Source organism: Nelumbo lutea, chromosome 7 (genome assembly GCF_056320005.1).
Source record: "Nelumbo lutea isolate HS-2025 chromosome 7, American lotus-T2T, whole genome shotgun sequence".
NCBI lineage: Eukaryota > Viridiplantae > Streptophyta > Magnoliopsida > Proteales > Nelumbonaceae > Nelumbo > Nelumbo lutea.
In genome coordinates this window covers 5,512,570-5,540,418 of record NC_142690.1, presented here as the reverse complement: position 1 = coordinate 5,540,418, position 27,849 = coordinate 5,512,570, and the positions used below count along the sequence as shown (strand labels likewise).

Genomic DNA, 27,849 nt, shown 5'->3' with positions numbered 1-27,849 from the left:
CCACCCCTTCCAGGGGAGTGTATACACGACTGGCTTTCGCTACGTGGCCGGAATTAGCCGAATATGTGCAGGGAGGAAGAAATGCACATGGGTACCTTTTAACCCCCTTTTTTGTACCTCTGAAATCAGGGGAAATTGGGAGGGATATTAGATGAAATGAGAGAGGGTGGGTGTCATAAAAGGAGGAGCAACTAGCAAGATATGAATGCAGACACAGGCTAGTGGGGACGTCTGTTGTTACCTATCAGGGAAATGCAAGGCGCCAAGGCCCAGCCTTCCCTTTGGGTCTTATGCCTTAATCAGATTCAAGTTGTCTGCTCTGCTGTGAGGTTTCAAGGCCCAATACATTGCTTCACACTTGCAACAGTAAGGAGGAAGACAACAGAAGCTTTTGGTTGGTAGCGGCTGTGGGGCATCATCAAACAGTGGCAAAGCGGAGTCACGAGAGATGTAATTCTTTGACAATCATCAATCACTGAGATATAATACCCGATTCCCTGATTCTATTCCCTGGTTTAGCCAGAATTTTTCGATGCTCAGAGACTCTCTCTCTTTTCTCTGCTGGAGAAAACTGGCGAATTCGCGTTGGAATGAGACCAGTCATCAGATGGGGGCCTCCACATATTTTATTTTATGCAACGAATCCGTTGGCACTAGGGACTAAAAACAGTCTCCCCCTTTTGGACCTTGGGAGTAGAAGTGTAGAACTGCTGAAAGTCGTTATGGTCTGTGCTTCAGTAAGCTCTGAATGGGTCCCTCCCGGCCACATGATTGCCTCGATCTTAACCATTTGATTGGCATGCAAAAGTGGGCCCTCTGAGTCACCGGTTTAACGGTTTGACCATCCGATCCGGGTCTGACAACACTGGTTCAGGTTGCTTGCCCGGTTGAATTGATTTAAATCATTTGGCGTGGCGCTGCTGCGTTTGCACAGTCTGCACTGCACGGAGAAAATAACTCATCAGTTCAGTCTTAGTTGTTTTAAACTTTGGTCTGAGCCGGTCGCCTCATTGGATCATTTCTCGATTTACTACTTTTCCTACCTTTCTTTCCTTTGGCGGAATGGAAGTATGGAACCGGAACTGGTGCGGTGGGACCAGCCCCAGGGAGAGAAATCATGCGCTGTTGGATGTGGAATTATGATGCCATATATGTCCCATAATAGCGTCATTATTCCCTCATCCAACGGCTTGCATTTTACGTGTGCATGGCTGAGGAGCGATTCCAAATGGACGCTCCACAGTGGGCCAGGATCCAACGGTGCAAGATCAAAAGTTACACTGAGGCGTCTTCTGATGAGGGTCGAGCTTATGTGAAGATGGTCCCGGACTCTCGGTGGATTAAAAAGGGGGACTTACCGTCCTGCCTGCGCGTGAAATGTGGGGGTGTGGGGACGACCTCTTTTGCCGTTAAAGGTAAGATAGGATTAAGATGTAAGTGTGCGTTGCCACCTTTTTACCGTTCGATAAAGCTGCCGATCGTCAGGCATGAGCTGGGCTCCACCCAGTTTTGGTGTATCGCTAAGCGCCAGATCGCCTCTACCTAGCCCTGAATTCAGAGTAGTACGTACTACGTAGTTCTAAAAGTTCTCTTCTCTTCTCTATTTCACCCACCCTAAGCTGTCCTACCCCGTGTCTCACTGTAGCCTTACCCCAGAGCTCAAAGAAAGTGCCAGCGGTACGACCCTCTTGTTCTAACTTCTAAGCCTGGGGCAGATACCAGATACACGTGGCATACGCTGCATGTATCCATGCAAAATGTTAGATGCGTACAGGTAGATCGAAAATATATCGCACACATCTGGAACATTTCGTAACGTCCCACTGTGGGTCCCACTTATGAGTGTAATTAGTGGTGATTACACAACGTATAATATTCCGGATATGTGGTTGTGATTAAGACAGACGGTAGGAGTTAAAAGAGTTAGAGGAGGATTAAAACTAAAAAGTAAAAAAGTACAAAGAGAGCTTTTTTAATGCAACATTAACACAGCCAAAGCCAAACTCTCCCTAACATCAATTACTCGCGTTCGTGAGTCGTGGCCGTGGTGGAGGTGGGGGGGGGGGGGGGGGGGTTGTACTTGCTCAGTTTGCTCTTTTTCTTGTTCTATGTACAAACCGGAGAAGATAACTAACTTTTACACTTGTAGGGGTTAGAACTCGGCCAACGACGCTTCTTTCCGGCACTCCGACGATGGCGACGGAGGCACTGACCGTGGCGCTCTTAGGTTCCGGAAGTAATCCCTAATGTCAATGGTGGTCGCCGGCATTTGCTCCGGTCGTGAGTCCTCGTCCTCCTCGTCCTCCTCCATTAACGCCAGAAACGGTGGCCGTGACACCTCCGTTAGCAGGTCCCACCTTAACCCGCGAAAGAAGGCATGCTCTTTGATCTCCACCGCACCCCTGTTATATCCTAAACGTCGAGTAGGGTCTTTCTCTAGCAACCGTCTGATCAAATCCGTTAGAGCTGTTCGTCTGCCGATGAACTCAGGGGATTTCATCAGTACGTTACGAAACGTTTCCTTTCGGTTCTTCCCCCGAAATGGGGTTTTCCCATACATCATCTCGTACGTCAAAATCCCGAGTGCCCACCAATCGACGGCGAACTCGTGCCCGTCACCTCTTACGACCTCGGGCGATACGTACTCTTCTGTGCCCACGAACGAGTTGGACCGTTCTCCATTAGAGAAGCTTGGTTTCCGGCGGCTCACCGGAGAAACACGGGCTGACCTTACTTTCTTCAACCCTTTCTCTGTCATTACAGACACGAGGCGAGTCAAATTCCGTCGATGCTTGGGCCTAGCATCAGGAACCACCACCTCCACGAAATCTGGCGTGTTTGTTGGCTTCGGCTTTCTGGGGTTTAGAGTCCGGGAGAGGTCGAAGTCGGTGAGGGTGACATGGCCGGATTGCTGTATCAGTACGTTCTCGGGCTTGAGGTCGCGGTATACGATATTCATACCATGGAGATGCTCCAGAGCGCATACGATTTCGGCGACGTAGAAGCGTATGACGGTGGGTGAGAACACGCGGTCGGTCTGGTGGTAGCGGAGCACATTGAGGTCACCGCCGGGACAGTAAGGGACAGCCCAAGCTAAGAACTCGCCCGTCTCGAGGCTGCCGAGGAGGGTTGGAAGGAAAGGGTGGTTGAGACGGGAAAGAACTGAAACCTCCCAACGGGCACGTCGATCAGCGTCGAATTTGCAGTGGAAGCTGCATTTCTCCACGACTTTGAGCGCGAAAGGGTGGTGCGCAGACGGGTCTGCTTCCTTTTCGTAAGCTAAGAAGACGGTGCCCATGGCTCCTCTGCCCACTACCCTTATCGCTCTCAACTTGTCGAGGTCCAGCTCCGGCGGACTTGTCTCCATTGCGACAGCGATGGAGAGAGACTCGAGCGACGATGAAGATGTAGAAAGACTCTCTCAGAGAAGGGAGGGAAGGAAAGGAGGTGGTTTTGATTTGAGGTCTCTCTCGTTACTGGGTTTCTATTTATTTTCTTTTTCTGTTTTTTCTGGCTTTTCCATAATAAAAGTATTTTAATGGCAAATGTTCGCTAGTCCCGTCACCATTGGAACTTATTCTACAACTGGGCTTCTAGGTGGCGCCACCTATGATAGTGGGACCCATGACTGACTGTCTAAACCGTCTGATCGGACCTGCTTAACTGATTGAACCGTTATGATGACGCGGATTGGCTAAAATTATGATCTTAAATCATTGGACGGATTCGGTGTATGATAGGTGTGAGGAGTTGAGGGTATGCTACAATGATTCCCAATTTTGGGGCTTTTTAGTTCCGGTGAGTTGGTTAAAGAGTAGGCTTTCGTTCTAGAACAAAGGAGGGAATGTACACGTGTGAGGTGGCAGGACGCACGAGGGCAGAAATGTCAAATTGGGATGGAGGCCTGGAGCGGGTTTTTTTCGTTTGGGAAACGGATTTTGGGATTTTACCATTTGTATCCATACGGGCTATACGGCATTAGGGTAAACCCGATCCTCCGGAGCCGTATATTAAATTTACTAAAATATTCGTATATTGAATATATTGAATTTACACGTGTGAGGTGATAGGATATATGAGGGCAAAACTGTCAAATAAGCATTGGAATGATCCTTCCCGATTTACTAAATTATGCGTATAATAAATATATTGAATTTATACGTGTGTTGTTGTAGGACATACGAGGGCAAAAATGTCAAAGTAAAGTTGTGGGGCCGTCACATGGGTCTCGCTATTAATCCAAGGGTCTCCATGGTGTACTGTGTGAGGGGTGGGGGTCCGTTACCTTAGTTTTTTAAGGCCATTTAATTCTTGCTTTATTGCTTTATAATCCCAATATTTCTATTTTTAATATTGCTATCGTTGTTGTTTCTAACAGTTTTTTTTTTCAAATAATTAGTTGGCAGCGGCACGTGTTTGCATTAAAACGAAATATATAAAAAAACAGAGGTCTGATCTCTGATCATAGAGATCTCAAATGGCTTTTTAGTTGTAATGTATTAGACAAATGGGGTGTTATTTTGTTCCTTGTAGTTAAGTGAGATGTAAATTTGTTCCTTCAGATTGAGTTTTTGGGTCTGAGTTTGTTCCTTCTAATTGGGATTTGTTTGGAATTTGGTGGGGTTTGGTTTAGTTAAGCAGGTCATGAACTCAAGGATTTGCTTGTTTTATTCAATTAGGCGTTACTGATTGAAAATTCTTCAATAATTAACCTACTAAAAGATAGCAATAAGTTGAAGCAAAAAACCAAAGGAAAAGAGAGAACCCATAATGCCTTGAGCTTTCTTGGTGGTGAGTTGTGCTTTTGCTTATGCCTTGAGGGAATTGGAATTTGATTCCTTTATTTGTGTAGTCTGGCCAATCCAACTTCATTCCTTGGAGTTGGAGGGTAAGAGGGTGTTCAGTTTACCAAAACAGAACAAATATTCTTGACAGAGGATTCTCCACTCATTTTTGTTTCTTCCCTTTGCCATCAGTAACTGACAAAAAACCTAAAGTAGAAGATTCCAAAATCCAAATACGAAATTCCCTGTCTTTTAGGTAGTGATTTGGGCACCCCTGTTTCTGATGATGAGAAGAGATAATGTAATAAAAGTACTACTCAAGAATAGGACATTTGAATACCCAATTCCCTTCTCTTAATAAGGGTTTGAGTTGCTTAACTAGAGAGAGAGAGAGAGTCTTAATCTTTGGTTACTCTAGTAGTTGCATGAAATGGAGGAGACATATCTAAGAACTTGATTCCATTTCTTTGATGTTTCAACAGTTGGTTCCACCATTTATTTTCTTGGGGGGAAAGCACATGCTATGCTTGAGATCATAAATGTGAGTTGGGCTTGAAGCAGAGCTTTTGCTTCACAAATCACAATCCAAATTTTAATTGATACCGAAAAGATGCCAGCTAGAAACAGTTGGTTAAGCTATGCTCAATAACAACCTAACCTGCACGGCCCATTGGCCCAACTAGGGGAAGGATTCCCATCTAGCCAGTGGGACCCACAATAGATCCAAATGTTGCCACTTGTTATGTGCCTGCTAGCTAGTCTCCTTGAGCCTTGTATTTGTACTTGGCCTACGGGGTTCCAAGTCTCCACTAGGGGCCAAAGCCACAATTCCCTCGAATCAAGGAAAAAGAATTCCTTTACACTCATTTGGTTAGGTTTTCTTAAATCATTTTGTGGCCTTATTTTATTTAGGCTTTCATTTTGATGAAACAAACTGTGTTGGGTTTCGTTACAACAAAACTATATTGAATTAGATTAATGGCTAATAGATGATTAACTCTATGGCCACTTTTCCTCTTTCCAAAGTCCAAACTACAACACAGACTGTCCTCCTTAGCCTAAAATCACTAGATTTGGATTTCTTAGGGGGAGGGGTTTATGGGTTGATTGAGGTTCTACTTCTATGAATGAGAATGTGGGCTTTGTGAATTGAGACAGAAGACTTCTGTAATCTGTACTTTAACAATATCCCTCAAGTAAAAAGGTCCAAACCCAGTAGTTTTGGCCTGAGAAGGACCTGATTTGTCCCTCCCCAGAGAAAGTATCCATCAGAGCTCATCCAAATCCTAAAGAAGGCATTTAGATAGATAATCAGTTACTACATCTTCCTAAAACACTTGTAGTAGGTTGGGTTATTAAATCAGTGTAATGATTATGACAAACCCAGAAAATTTTCACTTGTAGACTGACAAAGACTTTTCTAATAGGTTTCCATGTCCCACAGTTTTTTAAATCCATCAAATAAGAGATTCTAAGGTATCAATGCTATCATTCTAATTGTTTAAGTGAGTATTTAACAACCCAAATACCCGTGATTACTTTTGTTATTTTCTGATTTACATCTCTCTCTCATTAATAAGCCTACTAGGCTACTGCATAATCTATAATGCCACATTGACATGGTCTGCTTCATGTGGGTGAAAGGACCTTAAATGCCTTATATCAACCTAAATCTCTCAATATCTACAGAATAAACTGCTAAGATTGCCCCAGGCCCCCAGCATGAGGACTCAACCCTTGACCTGACCCTTCAATGAGTTCAATCCCCTTGAGGCCCTGCAAAACCTGCTTTTACACTTTGGTTACATTTTTCAACCGGGCCCACATAAGCATCTGGACTGAGCTAATCTCTTGCAGAATGCTTGAGCAGTAGCTCACTTCCAATATACCCAACTGCACTCTTTGCTACTTGAGTCCTGCATCTGATAAAACTGAGATTCAGTTTTCAGCTACAGTTTTCAGGTCAGATAATATTAACCATCTGATCTTATTTATTGTTTTGGATTGGATGTCCAAGATAATTTCATCAATTGTAAAGTGGGTCCACAAAAATCAGATTTTATTAATAATTCCTCAGCTGAAACAAATTGAAGAGAATCTGTCTGTGTGTTTTTTTTTTTCTTTTGTGGCAAGGGAGTTGGTTCTTACTGTTGAGGAATGTTCATCTGTTAGGGTTCTTTTGTTCAAAGACATGTGGCCTTGTTCCTCTTATCGGCCAGGGGTTTTTGTCTTGCTCCTTGTAACATTGTTCAATTATTCCTGTATTCACAAGATACCAATCAAGTCAGTTAAGGTGGTTTTATGGGCCCTATTGACTCACATGATTGAATCTATATCCCTAAGTTGAAGTAATCCACCACTTTATTACATATAAAATCTTTCTTTTGGCTGTTTTCAGCCCCATTAAGTTAATTATGCCTAAATTTGAAGAGTCAAATTTCATGTGAAATACAAGACAAGACACTAATATTGATTACTGTCTTGATTATGATTAAATAGACTAACAACCATTAACATCACTGAAGTAATCCATCCCTTTCCTCTAATCCTTGATAACTTTGAAATGTTACTCAGCCTGGAATTGCTAATTAATTAGTTTGAAGCTCCAAATCCTCAGTTCTGTTTTCCGGTTTCTCCACCAGTTTATATATTCTCAAAATTTTGACAAAGATTACACTAATCAAGGACGATGTGAGACCACCAATCTTATCTAAAAGGGAGTCTTCGTTAGGTTAGGTAATGGATTCTTGTTTAATTTTCGCAAGCTTACTTATGACTTCCAACTCTACCAAAGTTGCACAAACAATTACTTCTTTGTTTACTACAAAAGCCATGGGGTCTATTGTAGGCCATATCGATGGATTTCTATTGGTTTTGGCTGGAGAGAGAGAGAGAGAGAGGTGACCCCTATCTTTGTTCCATGTAATGGGTTTCTTTAACAATTTCTTCTTTGTTTACTAGAAAGCCCATGTGGTCTATTGTAGGCCATGTTGATGGATCTCTCCTTAGCCACTGTTGAGGACAAACTTAACATCTTCTCATTGGTTTTGGCTTAGGTTGGAAAGGGAGAAAGAGAAATGTGCGACCCCTCCCTCTTTGTTCTATGTAATGGGTTTCTTTGGAGAAACGGGTCCTCCTAGCTAGACCCACCTCTCCCCTACTTTATGTGACACAATATCTTTTAGACTGTTTTCTTTTTGGTGGCTTTCTTGAGCGTGTAATGAACATGACAACCCCACCAAGAAAATTTCAAAAACTCTATATGGTTACTAAGTTTCATAAAATGTGCTCTGGTCGGCCATCATTATGTGGGAGAAAAATGCAAGCTTCCACCTAAGTTAAAGTAACTAAACTTACTAATCTTTATTCCTCCATCCATGTCAAAGCTAGCAACTCTCTGTACTTTTAAAAATCTTTAAACAGAAGGGCATGTATTCGTTGAGGAGGATGCCATGGTCGGCCATGATTCTTCTCATATTGAAAAGGATTCTTTGTTTTATGATTGACAGTGTGCTCTCATCATGTAAGGGCAAACATCAGGAGATTATTTATACATGCATTTGATATATGTCTATTCCTTTCTTTCACCTCCTCTTGTCATTGCTGACCTTGAAGCCCACAGTGGAGGGCTGACATGGAAAATCTAGACCATCCCATTGGATACATGACAACGATTCTTTGCCACGTGTCGAATGCATTTTCGACCCATTTTTTTTAATACTTTCTAAGTGGAATAATTGGATCAGATGAGTTTAATCAAATTAAAAATTGATGAGGAAGACTTGGCCTAATAACACTCATTTGATCATTGAAAAACTATAAAAGAATGGTTTCATTCATTTTAATGGGTGGTTTCTGGTTTGGCTTACTTGAGAGGATCCTTGTGTAATGGCTAAAGTGGGCAACACGCATACATTTCTTACTTTCTTTTATCATGTCCACACGGATGCACGATGGGTCAAATAGGTACCCACAAAGTACCCTTTTGTGCTTGCATGTTCTGAATCTCAGCCTTGTTTTGCTTTACTCTGGTCTTTCTATTTCCAGGGTGTCCACAATCCAAATTGCTAACCAGTACAGCAGCAGTCTGAGTCTTCCGTACCCAAAGTTTTTCATCATAGATAGACTAGTCCATTAATGGTGGGTGGTCATCTACTGCTGAAGCCTGAAGAGGGGGGAGCCTCAAGACTTAAGAGCTCAACTCTCAGCCTAATTAATTAATATAATACCCCTTATTAAGCAAGTTGGATTAATTTGTTGATGGTGGTGAGCTGGTCCCTAGGCCCATCATTTGGTGTCAGCTGCTTGAATCTCGGCCACTGAAAACATGATGCATATTTTGGGTGGTTTAGATTCTAGGATTGGGCCCTAATGCAAAGAAAAAGGGGGAGCTAGTCAGCTAGCTTAGACCAAGTACAAACAAAGAAACCTGAATACAAGGAGAGATTTGTTAAAATATGTCCCAGAAACAAACAGGGTTACTTCTATTTCACGAATAGTACCCAAGAAACATTTTAATATGCACAGATAATCAAAATTATTTTTCTCAGGTAAGAGTCATTATTTGGTGTAATAAAAAATCTTATTAATTTTAGATTTATCCACATTTTTAATAATCTATATCTGTATCTACATTACTTATCAAATAATATCAAGTTCTTAGCTTATCATTCCTTGTACCAATCTAATCTTTGATTCTAATACTTTAAAAAAAGATCATTTTTAATTACACAAAGACAAAAGTTTCTTCCCCACAGGCTGGGTTTAAGGGGATGGGCCTTGGCCCATCATGATCACCATTGTCATCATCATCATTTAAACCCTGTCTCAACTCTCATCTATATGGGGTTGGCTATATTAATCCTGTTTTGTCGTTATAGGTGCTTAAATTATTTATTATTATTTTCATTCAAATCTTTTTCCATTTGCCCTTAGTTATTCTAGCCCCTTTAACTTATAACTTGTAATAGATCATTTTTTCTAATGGGTGTTATAAATGGTCTTTTATGCACGTGATCAAACTATCTCAACCTATTAGGTTCCTTTGAATGATTTCATTGAAATGATAATTTGATAAATTTTGAACTGGTCCAAGTGGGAGATTCCTGTCAGATGCAATTCAAATTCAACCCCAAACTATTTAATCTGATCATCACAACATTTTGAGTTTTCTTAGGCCCAGTTTATACAGTTTGACCCAAAACTTGTATTTTATTGAATTGTTTCATATGAACAATAACTTTTCTTCATTGTTTTTTCTGAGAAATAAAAAGAAAAACATATTCTCTTTGTTAAGTGGAAAGGGCTATTTTTCTGAAGCTTGCCACATGGAAAGGCAACAATGTGAGGTTGAGCATAGTGGGCCCCTTTGATTTTGATTTTGTCAGCTCAGCCACATGGATGAAGGAGCCCCCACTTCTGGGAATAGCCTCCAATTTCATGGAAAACTTCAGATCCTATGATTGAAATCAAGGGATGACAATCAACATAGCTGATGCTGAAAGAGAAAGCATGTATGGGCGGGCCTAAAAGGTCAGCCTATGTTATTCAGGAACCAGACTGCAGATTTTGCTTCCTTCAAAGTGAAAAAAAAAAAAAAAAACAAAGGAATTTCTGAAGAAAGTTGAGAGCAACTATCTTGCCTTGTAAGTCCTGTGCAATCAATAACGAGGGAGAGCGATAGTAAAAACGTAGTAGTTTTCACTCAGAGGTACAAATCGCCATGATTGGCTTGTTGCAGGGAGTCGTCTGTGCCACTCCTTGGGATCTAAGTTCTGAAAACGAAGATGTCTCAAGAAACTAGTCTAGAAGTTTCCAAGGCCTAGGCTACTATTGGGCCAGGCCTGGATCTGGTTTACCAAACCAAAACATTGTGATTGCTTTAGAGTTAATCTTATTAGCCATTAGATAAGACTGGGCCTAAAGGCCCAACTTATAGTTACTTTAGGTATATATGTATGAAAATTTGACATTTTATTCAGGGGGGAAAATGATTATTTTTTTCTTTAAAAATAAATCCCAACTTTGATCGATTTTAATTTTTTTTTGCTATTCTGTAGCAAAAATTTTCACAAAAAAAAATGTAGAAAACTTTTCAGCCCGAAATCTGGTGATTTTGATTTCTTGCACCTCAAAAGAAATGCAATTTGGATTCAAAAAGTCATTCTCCAACTCAAAATGTATACTCAGGATCAGGACCTACTCTCCACCAACTCTCAAACAAAAGGACACCCTTATCAAACCAAGACCGACATAAGTACTGATGTGGGCCAACACCTTCTAGGAAAAATAGCCCATCAACTGGAACAAAAGGGCTGCCTCAAGAGGAGGTTATAGAACTGAATTGACACCATGAAACCTGTGCCTTGATCCTTTGAATGTGCAAAATGCATAGCAAATGAGGGCCCAAATTGGTTGTAATCTTTCAGACCCAAACCATAGATTTTCTTTTTGGCCCACAGTGAAAGTAATGGCAATAGGCATACTAGACAGCCCGTTTTGTCGCCTAACATTGTGGCCCAGGTCTACCTTGATCACTGCCAAATGGGTCTCTGTGGAACATGTTTAGGGTTGACGAATTATGGTTACCTTCAAGTTCTATTTAGTCAGTAGAAAGAATGAAGTAACTGTAACAAAAAGAGAATAGTAACCTCTTGGCTCACGTTAATGAAGTTTCAAAGTAATCCGAGAGTAAATTTTGGGTTAAAAAAATCCATTGAAATCTGTCATATGTGATCCCTTTCATTTTCATCACTCACTCACATGACATGAGTGATGAAAATGGTAGGATTCCCATGTTTATTCAGCATGATCGATATGGAATCAGATTTGCTCCTCACAGAGTATTTCTTAAACCAACCTTACAGAACATCATAAACGCGAATTGGGAACATCTCTCCATGAATGATAATACATGTTCATAATGCATGGCTGTAAATGCTATAAGATTGGTGTGAGGAGCACTCTGTGAAGAGCAATTCCAATTTTGTATTGGTCATGCTGAGCAAATTCAGTTTGACCAATATCATTAGTCAAAAATTTGGATCATCATCATCATCATTTGTTAAAAACATCTAATTTGATTGTACTGTTCACTTTCTATGTTCAACTGTGCTTGAAACTGGCCATGTTATATGGAAGTAGGTTAGTCCCTTGCCTTAAAAAGGGGAACTAGGTTAGTGGGTTTCCAACCAAAGGAAGAAAACGCAAGTTGCAACAACAAGAAAGAGAACAGTGGGAAACAGTCCTTGTGCCTTGCCAAAATGTAGCAATTGACCATCAATCCTTCTGCATTTGCTGAGGTTTTCAACCTTAGATCCTTGAAAAAGAAAAGTGGGAAAAAGAAGCAAACCAAAAGAGAAAGAGACAAAAGATTTTCCTTTATTCTATAATTTTTTACAACTATTTTAATTTCCCTTTTCCTTTATTTGGTTCTAAGAAGCAAAGGAAAAGCAAACAAGCTAAGAAGAAAAAGGGGGAAGAAATAGTTTACTGGCTAGATGGAAGGACAAAATGCTAAGCATGTGTGCTATGTTTTGTTTTGGTTTTTTAGGCAGTTCAAGTTCAATTTCAAAAGAGAGAAAAAAAACCTAGGTTCTTGTGTTGTTTCTCACATATAGCATTGAGTTTTGAACCAAGAGGTCCAAGACAAAGTTTTTTTTTTTTTTTGAGAGAGAGAGAGATGAGAAAAGCCCAATTTTAAGGAGGGGGAGGGGTGAGATTCTAGGAACCCATCCATCAATCATGCATTAAATCATTTTCTTTTACTTCTTTTATTATAAGGACTCACGGGTTAACCCGGATGGGTCACTCATACCTGACCCTATTGGATTCGGGTTGGTCAACCTTAACAGGTCAGCTGTGGCCTATGGGTTTAGGTCGACCCATGCCTAACATGGTGTGTGGTATTATTCTTGAAATATTAGTAGATTTGATTTCATTTAGCTGGGTAGGGATCATAATCAGCACGGAGTGACTTCAGGTCAGGTTCGGGCTGACCCAAATCGTTGGCATCCAGGTTTAATGAATCAATTTATGAGATCTATAGAAATTCACATACAAGTTGTGTTTGTAACAGTAGATCACATAATGATTATAGTAAATGGAAGAGCTAGCTAACTTGGTAGAGAGGTTGATGGATTCTTATTTGCTTCCACTAAATAAGTATAAATATGAAATAATTAAGGTTGTATTTGGTATTATTGTCATTTGCTTTTAATGAGCTGATCAATACAAATCCGCCAGACATGTTTTATCACATCATATAACGAGATTCATTTCAACTAAAAATTGCATGTGCCATTGCTGTTTATTGGTAAAGCCTCAAACTCTAAATGGGACTGAATAGTCCTCCACATGCCTTTTCTAGTAGAGATGACTCTCTTATGTGATGTGATGACATATTTTTCTTATCAGTTTGTATTATTCAGTGTCAAATGTCTCGAGAAGAAATAATAATGGAATCAAATACAACCTAAATTAAAAAAAAAAACATGAAATAATACAAATTAACTTAGAGGCTATGTTAATGACTCAAAAAATCAGGGTTTTTCTTTAGGCTCAGTTTGGAAGGAGTATAAATGTAAACATGTAGAGTGCAAAATCTTATATTTTGTATTATTTTATATGTATTTATATTGTATATATTTGTATTTGTATTCCTTCCAAACTGAGCCTTAAAGATTATAAGTTTTGTCTGGTATGAGTCTTATGAGAATTGAGATAGAGATTTCGGGGCCATTTGACAAATCTTTTTGGGAAGGTCTTCTTGTAGCTCTGACGGTCAAAAGATGTATTGAACTTTTGCATTCAGATCTGAGCAGCCTGAAGCCCATTTAGTTAAGGTGTGTCTTCCCACATGAAGACGAATAAAAAAAAACACAAAAACTCCATTTAAAACTTCCCAAAATTGCCTGTTTTGGGCTTATAACATCTTTTTGACATGTCAATTTTTGGCGGTTAAATCTAACTGGTAAAGTCAGTGGACCTCGCATGATCCTGCTCTGTTCCCAGCCTTGAAGCCCAATCAAATGTATTTTTATGCATATACACTATGCTTCTTCACATATTGTATGCAAATATTTTGAGCTTCCAGACAAGATCATTCATTATCTTTAGTGGTTAACAGGTTAAGACAGCATTACCTCAAGTTTTAGGGTTTGGGTTTAATTAATCTACACTACTTTGATCATGTGATGTCTGTTTTAATGTTTTTGAAAGGTTTGTTGGGCTAACCGCCCGGTTCAATCATCAAACCCACTACCCAGGCAACTTTCTGGGTTGACTTCCGGGCTCAAAAAGACCTTGATTGCTAGACCTTCATTGATGAAATGCTACAGGTAAGCCCATAACTGCAAGAAAATTGTAGGTTAAACATTGGTGGCCGTTGAGGAATCAGAGTTCTTTCTAATGACACGTGGCATGAAAAAGCTGAATTCAAATGAGATAAGAATGGGCCGGACAGGCCAGACTAGAGAGTCGAGGTTTAGTAATTAAAGGTTTGGTTGGGCTGGGTCTGGACTGTACACCTACCTGCCGCTTGGCCCAATACAATTGGCATTTATTCAAGTTGGGTACCTGATTTCATTGGTCCCTTTAGAAGAAAATAAAGATCATAAATTTGAAATATTTGTAGATTCAATCTATAAGCATTGTTGGATGCTATACCAATATGACTTAAAAAGATTAGTTTCAGGCTTGGCTGTTTGGTTCAGATTTTCATGCTGGGCCGGGCCGGGCCTGGTTGAATTTTCTGATTTTCTGATTTTGTTCTTTACTGTCATGGAAAAGCGACAACGGCTTCCCTCTCAAGTGTTTTATGTTGCCAACTGGCAAAACTTTCAAGTAAATTCGCTCTGACTGTTCCTATGAACTTTCATCATTAGACGAGATGAGGACTGATGGGATTGGAGATGCTTCTGGACCCAAAAAAAAATAGTGGCTTGGCCTTTGAAATCTGGAAGAGGGACTTCTCCTATACATTAGAAGTTGCTTTGGTGGACTTTGTTGCGGCAACTGAGAGTCATCCCAGAACGTTGGACTTATATGGAGATTGAAATTTTCGGTAAAATCAGTATGAGCATACAATGAGGAGTTCCCCTGTCAATAGAATTCTTAACAATATATGGAGATTGAGAATCCCTCCAAATATTAAAAAAAAAAGTATTTTTGTATTGGTCCATTAGTAACAAGTTGCTATCATCAAAGGTTTTAATATTGATGTTGTTTGCTGCCATTGTAGAGATGAGGAAGACACTAATCATATTTTTAAAATCTGTAATTACACTAAGCAGATTTGGTTGGATTTGGCCGAATGATGATTCTTCCGACCTTGGCTTCAGCCGGTGCAAGTCCGTGTTAACACAGTTTGAACAGTCTCCTGCAACCTTGTATTGGGAATGTCTCTCCATGAAATAAAGCACATAAGTATGAAGATATTCCCAATTAATGCAAGACTGTAAAGGGGTGGTGGAGGGGAGTCATGGCCCCCCTATTGATTTGATGTTTCACTTATACAGTTATACATTGATTCCTCACCCTTGTTTTTGTTAAAGAGAAATGTGCAATTTTTCTGTTGGTTCATTAGGAAAAACAGGAATGAGAAGCTTTTTAACAACAAATCTGTTCATCTCCCTATTCTGCTTGATAAGGTACTTCATTATTTTGCTAATGCACTTTAAAGTTTGGAATCCAATCATTTGGGTTGTACTTTGAGGGGGGTTGTACTCCATTGCTTGTATTGCCAACGATCATCTTGGTGTGGTCCTTGAGATCTTAAAGCTTAGTGTGTTGGTCTCTCTACTATTAATTTAGCTGAAATTTAGACTACTTAGAAAATTCTCAACATCATTGTCAATTTCAAAGACTACCACGTTATCCTTGAAGGAGTGCTTAAGGAACTGGTCCACCTTGGAGATTGAAGAATATCATTGAGGAATGCCATATGCTTGTTTGAATGTAGGTATCACTTTTCACTAGGGGTGGCAAAGAGTTGAGCTTTTCATGAGCTGCTCGAGCTCGGCTCGGCTCATGTGGCTTGCGAGCTAGTTCGAATATATATATATATATATATAATATAATATAATAAAATTATAGAAAACAAAATATATAATAAAAATATTATAATTCTTAATTTTTTATATATAATTTTTATTTTATAAAATATTTTTTCTCAAAATCGAGCTCGAGCCGAGCCAAGCTCAAGTTTATGAACTTTTGACTAGAGCCGCACTCGAGCTCAAGGTTTTGGCTCGAACTGAGATCGAGCTTGAGCTCGAGCCTTGTAGAATAGTCTCGAGCCTAGTACTATTCAGCTCGGCTCGAATCCACCCCTACTTTTCGCCTTGTGTATCGTGAAGCTAACCAAGCTGTTGATTGGCTAGCTCGTAATGATCTTTTTGGAGGTCAAGTTAGTATGGATTGTTTTCCATGGTCTCTAAATTTTATCTATTTTTATGATGTTTGGGGAAGTGCTATCCTCATCTTGTGTACCTACGTCAAATCTATAAAAAAAATGTTGGACTTAAACTCTTCATCTCTGAGAGGATGAAAGTTGCTCTGACGGGTTTCTTCTTATTTTTGAGAAAAGTTTTGATCATGGTTTTCAAAATCAGACCAGACTGGAAAAATCAGGAACCAATCACCTGACCAGTTCTGTTTTCCCCAAAACCATTGATTTTAGTCAATGAATCATTAAACCGGGCAATTAACTGTTCAAACAGTTTTGACCATTTTTTATTTTTTTGATTTTTTTGATTTTTCTGTTAGAACGGGCCGAGTATTCAATTTGAACAATTGGACCATTCAACCCGGTAACCAGACCCCAAACCGGTTCGGTCACCGGATCGATTTTAAAAACCATGGTTTTGATGGTTTCTCTTCTTGTACCATTACTGCCAAAACTGGTTTGATATATAAACTGAGATACAACATTCAATTCAAAGCAATTAGAAGGTGTCTCTATCTAGATCTCACTTCATACGTTTTTTTTTTTTTTTTTTTTTTTATGAAAAAGGTAAAATATTAATTCTTAAAAGTAAAAAGATAGGCATACAAGGCATATACATCAAAGAATAGTAGCACACTGCTCTGCTTCTCAAGCCACAAAGGCTGGACCAACCAAACAAACCCCCCAAAAGGGCCAAGACCCAAACAACCCACAGGACGGGTTAGGCACTCAAGGCCCCATCTGAATAACAAAACAAGCCCGTACACAAGAGGCTCCAATTGGTACTTTGGGTTCCTCAAATAATAGGCTTAGCAACCACCACGTCATAAAATTTCTTGAGCTGCCTTAATCTTCTACACCTTGGAGGATAGTCCAAGCTAGGCTGTCAATGGACCAGATATTGGTCTAATCTGATCCAATCCATTACAAGTTTATTACAGATGGACCAGGTCCAATTCAATTTAATGAATATCTTGGATCACTCTAGACTGGTCCAATTGAATGTTTGGGCCATTCAAACTGTTCAAATTAATTTTAAATTAGATTGGGTCTAACTCAAACTTGATTCTTTGACGCCCATACTTTTATCTTATGTCAATGGATCAGATATTGATTCAATCCGATATAAATTTATTTCAAATAGATCAGATGATTCAAATCCAACCTAATAAATACTTTGGACCATTAAATTTGGACTAGTCCAATTAAATGTCTTATTGTTTAAATTGACTTTTGATTCAGATAGATCCAATCCAAACCCAGTCCACTGACACCCGTAGTCCAAGCTGTCAAAGGAACATCCGTAACAGAAACCGTCCAGATCCGACTCAGACTCCAAACTGAAGAAATGATCCAACAATGAAGCAGAGACAGAAACCGTCCAGATCCTTAGCTCTACATTACTCACGAACTTGGTCCTCTTGACCATCTGCGAAGGTCACCCTAAGAAACTTGCCAAAAGCCATAGGGTAGTCTTGTATATGAATTTGGACTCTCAATTTACAAGTATAGATTGCCCAGTTTTTTCTTTGATTTTTCTTATAAGTAAATGGTTGTTTAATACTTAATAGTTATAAATTTAACCTTGTGCATGCAGGCCTCTGATATATTTATTTATTTTTATGTTTAATTCGGGTTTGCATTTGGAAATTTTAAAAATTCCATAAAAAATTTGTCCAATTATCTCTAATTTAGGTTCTTGTTTCAACATAAAAATAAGATTAATGGCCTAAAATGTTTTTTCTCGGAGATTTTCATTTTTACTATATAGAAGCAATGCAGGCGGGCTCATTTTTCAATTAGAATACTGAAAAAAAGAAGAAGAAATAATAATGCTTAATCTATTTAATTTATGAGGGGTGTTTGTCTGTTTGATGAACAATAATAATGCTTTTCTAGTTTCTATTATGTAATCCATGTACTTGAGAATTAAAAAAAAATTTACAGCCAATCGACCAGTATCATAAAAAGAAGTTACGAATCAAGTGATATTCATCAAAATTCACGGGGTGCTTTGATTGGTCAGAGATCTTCCATTACCATGTCTTTCCAGTATTGTATTAGCTGATTAATTATGCTGCAAAACTTGCAAAAATAATTAGCAACGTACATGCATGAAACAGCGCAATTATAGATCTTTCTTTCTACTAACAACAAATTTAGAATTGATGTACATAAATCATGATTGAGTTGTTTGGTTATCGGCTGCTATACTTGCTACTCTTTTCTCGTTGTTTCATAACTTTCAGCGCCATTTGCAGAGATCTCTAGGGTACCCTCTCCTGGTGCTCAGTATTACTTCTTTATTGATCAACACTTTGATTTCTCTATTGGTGCTTTGATCTGGTTATCTCTTTTCTTGCTTGTTATTTATATTGCCATGTAATCTGAGCGTTTCATAGAATAAAAATTCATGAAAAATAAGACAATTACCATCCTGTATGTACAGGTAAAAGACATGACAGTTAAATGCCTCATCATCTGATTAGTGATTCATCTTGAGGAAATTAATAAGAAAGTGCATTATTGTAAGAAATTTTAACTAAGGTAATTGGTTAAAATGCCCAACGATAAAATATATGCCTCAGACATGGTTCAAAATCTGATACATATATATTTATTATTATATCATTTTTCAGGGTCCTCGAAATGTTAAATATTGAGACTTTGGACCTTTATTATTAATAAGTTTGAACCTTAATATCCTTTGCAACTTGTAACAAAACCTAGCAATCTTCAGAGAGTAAGAATTTTCTTAATTTAGTAAGGCATCAGGTGATCTCTTCCAAACTCCTGTGTTAAGAGATCCTTTTTCTTCCCACTAACAACAAATTTAATTAGAATGCCTATATACCATGACTGAGCTAATAAAAGCTCTCATTTCTATATAAAGGACAAAAGGTAAACCTATGATGCGGGGAAAGATATGGTATGGAAAGAGTTTTGACCAATCAAAACCCACCCATGAATTTTGATTAAAAAAAAACCCCTTATTTGCTATCATGTTTATGATTCTACTTTATTGGTCAGTTGTTTTTCAGATATCATATCCTTTTCATATTAAGCTTTTGTGCTTGTTCGGTATTAAGTTTCTATAAAACGTGGATCGTTTCAATCCATTGGGTTCCACTAGCATGATTGAAACCACAACACACTCTATCATTGCATGGCATGGATTTTTTATTAGTAGAGTTTTCAATAAAATACTTTAATCATTTATAGTAGGACCTTATAAAAATGATTGCATCTACTATTGCATGGATGGATCCAAAAGATTTGAGTAGATAAAAAAATATTGTGATATAAACTCAGTTCAATCCATGTTATCTATGGTGAATACTGAACTGATTTACACCCTCAAATCAATGTATTGAGTAATCATGTAGTACAAAACCATGATCATTGAGACGCTAGTCTTAACGCAAAGGGGAAGAATAGGTCAACAGCTCCACAGGAGAGACAGACGTTGTGGCAAATATCTATACAAGGAGGGGACGTTATGCATAGCCTCTAGGAGTTCTGCTCTATTCAAATTGTACAATCCACTTTACAAATTCAAAGTTGGGCTCAAGTGTTAAAACTAAAAGGATCCTCGGCAATTGTGTATCATTTATTTACAATATTTGAATTTGCTTCTATTTTATTTCTGTTAGCATCTTTTATTTTCAATAATCACCAGGTGTGGGTAATTAACATGATTTGATTCCCATTAGAAGCAGTCAAATAATGTTTGATCGTGTAATTAGTGATACACACAAATGGATTAACAAAAACATAGAGATTAGAGATTTGATTTAGCTAGTCGGTTAAAATGCCCATGCATGCCTCTTGTAAATTTGTGACAAAACCTAACAATCTCAAATGGAAGTGAACGTTTCATTCTTCATGGCCTCGATATAGAGTTTGAGTTTTCACACAAGATGCAGATGCTGTATATTAGATAATATAAATAAGACATGCTTTAATTTTTCTTTTTTCTTTTTTTTTTTAGGGTTTGGGGTGCAGTTTCCTGAGAGATACATGCAATCCAACTCTTTGCTTCAAATGGGAGAGACAGTTCTTGGCTTTTCTGGATGGAAAGGTAGAAAAATTAGTGGGCTCCCACCGTACTTACTTGATGTAAAGAGAGATTATAAGTGACCCTAAAACATTTTCAATTTACTTTCAGTGTAAACCCTATTTCACAAGATCAAGCTTTGAAATTTCGTCAATGCATTGGAGTATCGCATTGGTCCTATCCCAATGTGCTTAATATTAAGCATTTTATGTTTTAATTTTAATATATTTTCAAGTGTCCAGCCTTGCTAAAACCTGCCCCCTGTAAAATGCAAAATAAATAAAAAACTAAAAAAAAAAAGGAAGCCTGAGGTGAATTCGATGGTGGAAGTAGTAGATTGATTCCTTCATACTTCGGACTTAGAATTAATTTCCCAAGAAATAGATCAGCCAATTCTTATCTGTGTGCAGTATTGCTTAATGGGTATACTGATAAGCTCGAATCCGGATCTGCTGTTCAGCAGTCACACATAAAGAACATTTCATCCTCTGCTCTGCATAATATTATGCAGGGGTAAATGTTCCCAATTCACGGGATAGTGTATTGTGGGTAGGCCTCCGATAAGTTCATCAATATTAATTACATGTGGCAAGCAATGCCGCGTGGGGTCCATAATTTCAAAGTAGGGTTTTGTGTGGAACAATCGCGTTACAAGCTGCAGTGTCGTTGCCTGACAATAGTTGAATTCCGACTTCAATTCTCATATCTTAATAAACCCTGAATCTGAATCTGAATCTGAGGATGTCTGAGGATTTCTTTTTCAAACCTCTACTTAGTAATTAACAGAGACAGGTTAACAGTTATAACTTCCTCATCCCACAGTTGAAACGGTTGTATTTTCTGCAAAGTTTACCATTTGTAGACCATTGTTTTAAGGAACTAATATTACTACAACCTGGAGCTAAGAATGTAATTAAATGTTTGCTTTTATAAACAAAGGGGCTCTGATAAAGTTGGAGAATCCCTTCTTTATGTCCTCACTCTAGGCCTTTCTTCTTTCATTAATTCCATTTCTTACATTACACAATTAATAAGAAGGCTATTCTTTTGCTCATTTGATATATTTGATTTATGATTTTTGTCTCTGTGATTTCATGATTTTGGGAGTAGCAAATTAGTCCAGAATATGGTTTTATTAACCACTGGAATTCTTCATGCATGGGCCTAATTTGTCAAATTTGAGGGAAGAACACAGCAAATACTTGCTGGGAGCATTAAGGAGATTGCTCCTTAAACAATATAATAGATCCATCATCTTTTAATCAAAACCCTGATGGATTGAGCAGAAGGGAGAGGTCTCTGAATCTTCTATCCCAGTTATCAGTACTACGTACCGTGCTTAAAAATCTCACTGCATTCAATTCTCACCCAGGAGAGCTCGATCGAAAACTCCTATATAAAGGCTTCAGTTGGGAGGGATTGAGTTGAGATCATTTCATGATCTGATCAAACTTCTGTATCCTTTGCTTCTGTTTTTTTCTTTCATTCTCCATCCCATTACATACATCACCATGCTGGACCCAGAGACGTCCTCTTGTTCCAGCAATCACCTGGAAATTCCTCAAACCAAACGCTGGGCTTATAAATGTTTCTACTGTGGAGCGACGTTTCTGAATCCTCATGCACGGTTCAAGCATGAGAGTCGTGCTCATCAACGGGAACTCAGCAATCCATACCTTGCCATTCGCAGGGCTAAGAGGCAGTTCGTCGCCCGATGGCGTTGCTCCGTTGCAGATGAAGATGATTGCCCGCCGCTGAGTTCAACAACTTCAACAAAACACAGAAGTAAAGAAAGGGTTTCGCCATTCAATGAGGGCCAGGGTGATGAAGTCGACTCAGTTCTGGATTTGACATTACATCTCTAATTAACTAGAACAAGGAATCTCTCTCTCTCTCTCTCTCTCTCTCTCATTCTCATCTATTTCTGTGATAACCATATAGATTCTCGATTCATGGACTCCACATGAGATCGTAATCAAGTTTTACAGGTTAATTCCATTAATGGTGGATGTTTGTGCTTACATCTCTAGATAGTAGATACTAAATAAACTGCTGGGCACGAATTGAATGCTCCACAAAGGAAAAGGAAACTGACCATCTTTCTACTGTACAGTTTTATGGTTCATTTTGAAGATCTTAACAGTTTTATGGTTCACAATGTAGTGTAGTACCCCACCTAAAAATTTTTCAAGAGTTCTGATTTGTGCTGCTCAAGATTTCTAAAAACTGATCCCATGAATGTTTCTTATTTCTGATTTTTTATTCATTTTCTCTTTTAATCTTCTTTCTTGGTTTTTGGTTTCATCTTATATTGTCTGATAAGCTGGACAAAAGCAGTCTATGCCTTAACTGATTTTTATTTCCATTAAATAATTATGTAAACAACATCAGACATTTAAAGAAAACTGAGATTCTCTTCTGGTAATTCTGACAGAAGCATATAAATTTGATATCGTTTAGATATAAATTGAGAATGTATATGGAAGTGAAGCAGAATATGGGCTTATGTTATCCAATTCAATAAGGTTGATTTCTCTTGTAAAAATGGTTAAAATAGAATGGTATATTGAGTCTTGCCAGGAGAAGCCTAGTATTCACAATATATGGATATGGCATTAAACAGAATAGAATGGAGAAAGAGGATTCATGAGCCAACCCCATATAGTTAATTGGGGTAAGGCTCGGAGGACAATGATGATGATGACATATTCTACATTCACCAGTACTAGAATATGTAGACTTATTAACACACAACCTGCATCATATATAAAAATAACAGAAGGGGAGAGAGAACAAAATACAATATGCTTAAAAAAGATGAACTTTATTACAACATATAACATAGAGATGTAGTTTATTGTGAAGAATCTCAGCATCCATGGAGAACACTTGTTTCCCCTAATTGTCTTCAACCCTGCACATCCAGCTTATACCCTGATGGATGCGTTGGCCTTTATCCCTTTGAGCTGGTGTGCTCTCTTGTTGTTTCTTGTTTTCGATATTCAGAATGTCGACCTCATTCTCCAGCATTGGACTTAGTATCAATCTGGTCATCTGGGCATTTTTCATATATAGTATGAAACTCTCATGCTTTTGGTAATTACGCATCAAGCAAATCAAATATTAAGATAAGCACTACATTAGAAGTTGATTTCAAAGCAATATTTTTCTTGCTATTAGAAAAATATATTTGGGAGTTTCAGATGCAGGAAAATAGCTTTTTTTTTTAATTAAAGACAATAACACATCATTATCTAAATTTAATTAGTATTAGATTTAATTGATATTATTGCCTATGTGAAACTGTCCAACGAAGCATGGCTATTGCTACTACTGTTTGTTTCTTTTTTAACACAGGAAGATATCACAAAACTTCCTGAAATGTAAAATTCAAATTCTACTGTTCCTTTGACACAGTCTTAACAATTAAACGCTAAGACAAGATTAAGGTTTTGAGACAAGAGGATTTTGAAGTTCAAAAGGAGAGCCTGAAATGAAGTTTGATCCACACTTAGTCCTCAACCATCATATTCGGCTAGTACTGATATGCATGCATATTAATGTTCCAACTCCTAACAGCCCATTTCTTCGGTAATTAAGTACTTTACACAAAACGTCTCCAGAATGCTTAGTGATGAAGGAAGATTTGGCCCGACCCCACTGTTACGCGACACGTGGCAGAAACAACAGCTCGGCAAAAGGGGCCAAGCCTAAGGCGGGAACAAGGGGACACCAGCGGACTGAACTCTCTACGGGGGGCCCAAACTCACCCTTTGCCCAAAACCAGAGTAATCCGAACTGGCCAACCTTGTAACAGCTCGGGATACACCTCGCCGAACTGACCCACCTTGTAACAGCTTGGGATACACCTCGCCGAACTGGCCAACTTTGTAACAGCTCGGGATACACCTCGTCGAACTGACCTGCCCTATAGATACCTCCGAGCTCAAGACTTCGCCTCGCTCAGCACTCCGCATCACCTTCTGGGCACCAAACCAAACAAGTCGTACTATGCCTGACACTGAGGAAGTCCGTGCCCGAGGCCACCGCACCTGACTGACTTGGGATCTGACGTTTGGCGGCCGCACTCTAAACGGCCACCTGCCACCGCCACTGACACCGCCATCTCCAGTTAGAGAGACGGTTAGGCAGTGACGGTTCTGTCCCAGTAGAAAAGACGACGACCGAATTGACAAGCACAAGGGTAATCATACCCGACCTAAGAAGGGCCTCGGGGCGAGTGCACGAAGTGATTATAAGAGCCCCCTACCCCCAACAAACAAGGTATGCAAAAACTTTGCGCTATCTGGTATTATCTTGCTTTTAAAGGATTCTAACTTGAGCTTCGGAGCCGCTACACCGGGTTCCCCCCGGAGCTTCCTCATCTCCTCCGTTTCAGGTTCCCTGCTACCCCGTTCGGAAGCAAGGTCACGGACAGCTAAGACCGGCCGGATCACGCTCCATCACTTAGAAAAGGGAACAATTTCTTATTGGAGTCTTTCAAAGAGGAGCCATGCATCCTCCATCTATCTGTGAGAACTCTGCGAGATGAAGCTGTGCATATCAATATAATCCTAACTCCTAAGAACTATCAACTATATATAATTTTCATGTTGGTTGCGTTTTGATGATTAGGGTAAATTGTTCATAGATTAATGGTAATGGTTATTAGAATGTGCTAACCGATTGAGCTAAAGATTTCTTGGTTGTGTTTGGATAAGCTTCAGAATTTTTGCTTTTAAAGCCGAAAAGCGCAATACCCTAATTTTAGGCATTGCGCTTCATGGCTTAAATGTGTCGTCTTTAGATTATAAACAACTCTTATCAAACACACAAAAACACTTTTTGGCTCAACCTCATTTTTCACAGCCTCAATCTCAAAAGCAAAAGGTTATCCAAATAAATCCTAAACAACTTTTTTATGTAGAAAGACAAACTATATATTTTAATTGAAATATATATAGCTGTGGATTGAGGCTTCATATCCCTCCATTTTTTAACCAATCCAGTTCATACTGGAGTGAGTTATCACATACACCATTCCCCGTTCCTGGAAAATTTTATTGATACTGTATTTACAAAATTTAATGACAAATCATAAATTTATACTTTCATAGAGAGCCATTTAGAATAGATTACTTCCTTCTTAAACTTGTTTCAGATTATGTCATTCACAGTAGTGAGGAATAAAATTTTTTTATTAATTTCCAAAAAAGAATTCTATTGGAGTGGGGACGTAAAAACCCTACCCTCTAAAAAAACTATACAAATAGATCTTCCATTTCATAAATTACTAAAAGAGCAAAAAAAAAAAAAAAAAAGATAATAAGTTATCGCCATACATCTTAATTAAACAAGGAATCTGAATCCATTGGGGCTGATGCAAGTCTATGTGAGCTCTAAGAGATAAGTGCACAAAAGAAGTATATGTGGAACTGCAACTGTCATTGCAGGTAGGGGGTGTCAATGGACCGGTTTAGGGTTGGATCCCGTCCAAACCAAAATTGATTTGGATGGATTGGATGGATCAATAAGACATTGAATTGGACTAGTGAGACAATTTATAAGCGATGTTTGGTGAAAAATCCGGAAAGCCCAACTATGCCGTGGTTCAGTGAAAAAGTGGCATTTCGGCGAAGCTTTCTTAAGTAGTTTCCTCAAAGCGGCTAAGTGAAAGCAGTAAAATTAAAGCTTCAACCCACCCAAACCGGCCCAAATAGTAGAAAAAGAGCTTTTGTCCGAAAGGAATTCATCTCACTCATGAATTCATGATAAATGCCTGTGCGTGGGCCAAAATAGGACCACCTTCTCCCTTTAGCACCAACTTTCTGCTTAAAGACAGGCCCAGCCAAGCTTTGACAACTAAGTCATGGAGCTGCTCCAGATGTTATTGGTTTTTTGGTTCCCCTCCCACAAAAACTCCTTTTTTTATTAGAAAGGCAGTGACTATATTGCTCCACTAATGAACCCCTTTTTCTTTAAGGTCTCACAGAATATATGATCTTAGTTGTAGGGTTTCATCGTATTCTCATCGTCTGAGAAATCTGAAAAGAATGGAACAAAAGAAGATTTCAAAATGTGACGTGTTGGTTACAAAAAAAAAAAAAAGGTCTTCTATGAGTTATTTTATTGGCTTTATTTGATTCTCAAATCTGGTTCAAATAATTCATGCCCTTAAATGGAGCAGCTTTCCTTGGACAAAACCACATGAGAATTCAAACGAGAGGCTTCCATTAAGAAAATCATATTCACCCAATGGGAATTTGTTGTTTTCTTTCAGGTGGCCCATGCTACATTGTTGAAGGACGGGTTGCTGGGGAGTGGGAAAACATATCAAAGCTGTTTTTGGCTTAACCATTAAGTTAAAAACAGCTTATGACCCAGTAGTTGAGATGGTCACTCGGTATACTTTCGAAAATGGAGGCGTGGGATCAAACCCATATAACTGTGTAAGGTTTTCATGGTAAGAGTTATGGACTTCACATGCATCACCCCACAAGGGGGCGCCACATAATGTCCCACAGAACATCTCCGCCGTGTATTATGTAATATCAAAGAAAAAAAAAACAAGAATGGAGAAAAAAAGGCCAACACCACTACTTAAAAAATCATTTTCTATCGCTTTACTGGCGTATTGAGATCCATACAGTCCCTATCTTTTGATTTCTATTATAACTTGGAGTAGTTCTTTGTCTTCTCACTAAGGATGTACCCCTTCATCAAAAATATGATATGCCCAAATTTAATTTTTGTCAATTAAGGGGACATTTGGTAATGGCTGAAATTGCTTAAGTGGATGACTTAATGCTTTGTCCTTAACTTCCAAAATTAAGGTTGGCAATTGTTAAGGGTGTCAATGGATCCAAAATCAATTTGGATGGATTGGACAAACCAGCAAGACATTGGATTGGACCAATTCGGTCCAAAATATTTATTAGATTGAATTGAACCTGATCCGTCTGTAATAAATTTATATTGGATTGGATTGGATTAAACCAATATCTGATCTATTGATATAAAATAAGATTGAAACCAATCTAAGTCAAAACAAATTTGAACAGATTGGACAGTCCAAACATTGAATTGAATCCCAAAATAGTCCAAAATATTCATTGGATTGAATTGAATCTGATCCATCTATAACGGACTCACATTAGACTGGATCGGATTGCACCAAATTCAGTCCAATTGACACCCCTAATAATTGTTAACCATTCAGAGACTTATTCACTAAACAAGAAACCAATAAGCTTTTCAATTCAATCATTTCAGTTGGTATGTGCCTTTTGGGGGTGGCTTTTGCGCAGCAGCTTTTAACATTAATGAACTGCTAAGCCGGAAAATCACGAAGCCATGTTTGATAAATAAATAAATAATGAAAATGGGCTTATATATAAAAAAAAAATGACTTTCCAAGTAAATCTTAGTAATAGCTTCTCTAAAGCAGCTCAGTCATGCTCCCCCAAAGGGCTTTAGGAAACAGCCCCAAGACTCCTCACTTTCATTTCTCTTATACAAAGGTAAATTTGAAAATTGAAACAGATTACACCTATTTTCAAAGC

General features: G+C 38.7%; 1 protein-coding gene across 1 annotated transcript; it reads right to left on the bottom strand.

Moving 5' to 3' along the window:
• Positions 1 to 1,910: 1,910 nt before the first annotated feature.
• On the bottom strand, positions 1,911 to 3,690 carry LOC148844802 (serine/threonine-protein kinase UCNL-like). Its single transcript, XM_088954113.1, has one exon. The coding sequence runs from the start codon at positions 3,365 to 3,367 to the stop codon at positions 2,153 to 2,155; it is 1,215 nt and encodes a 404-aa protein (XP_088810239.1). The 5' UTR covers positions 3,368 to 3,690; the 3' UTR covers positions 1,911 to 2,152.
• Positions 3,691 to 27,849: the final 24,159 nt, after the last annotated feature.

Coding starts and splice junctions, on each gene's coding strand:
- LOC148844802 (XM_088954113.1), bottom strand. CDS start 3,367: ATGGAGACAAGTCCGCCGGAGCTGGACCTCGACAAGTTGAGAGCGATA.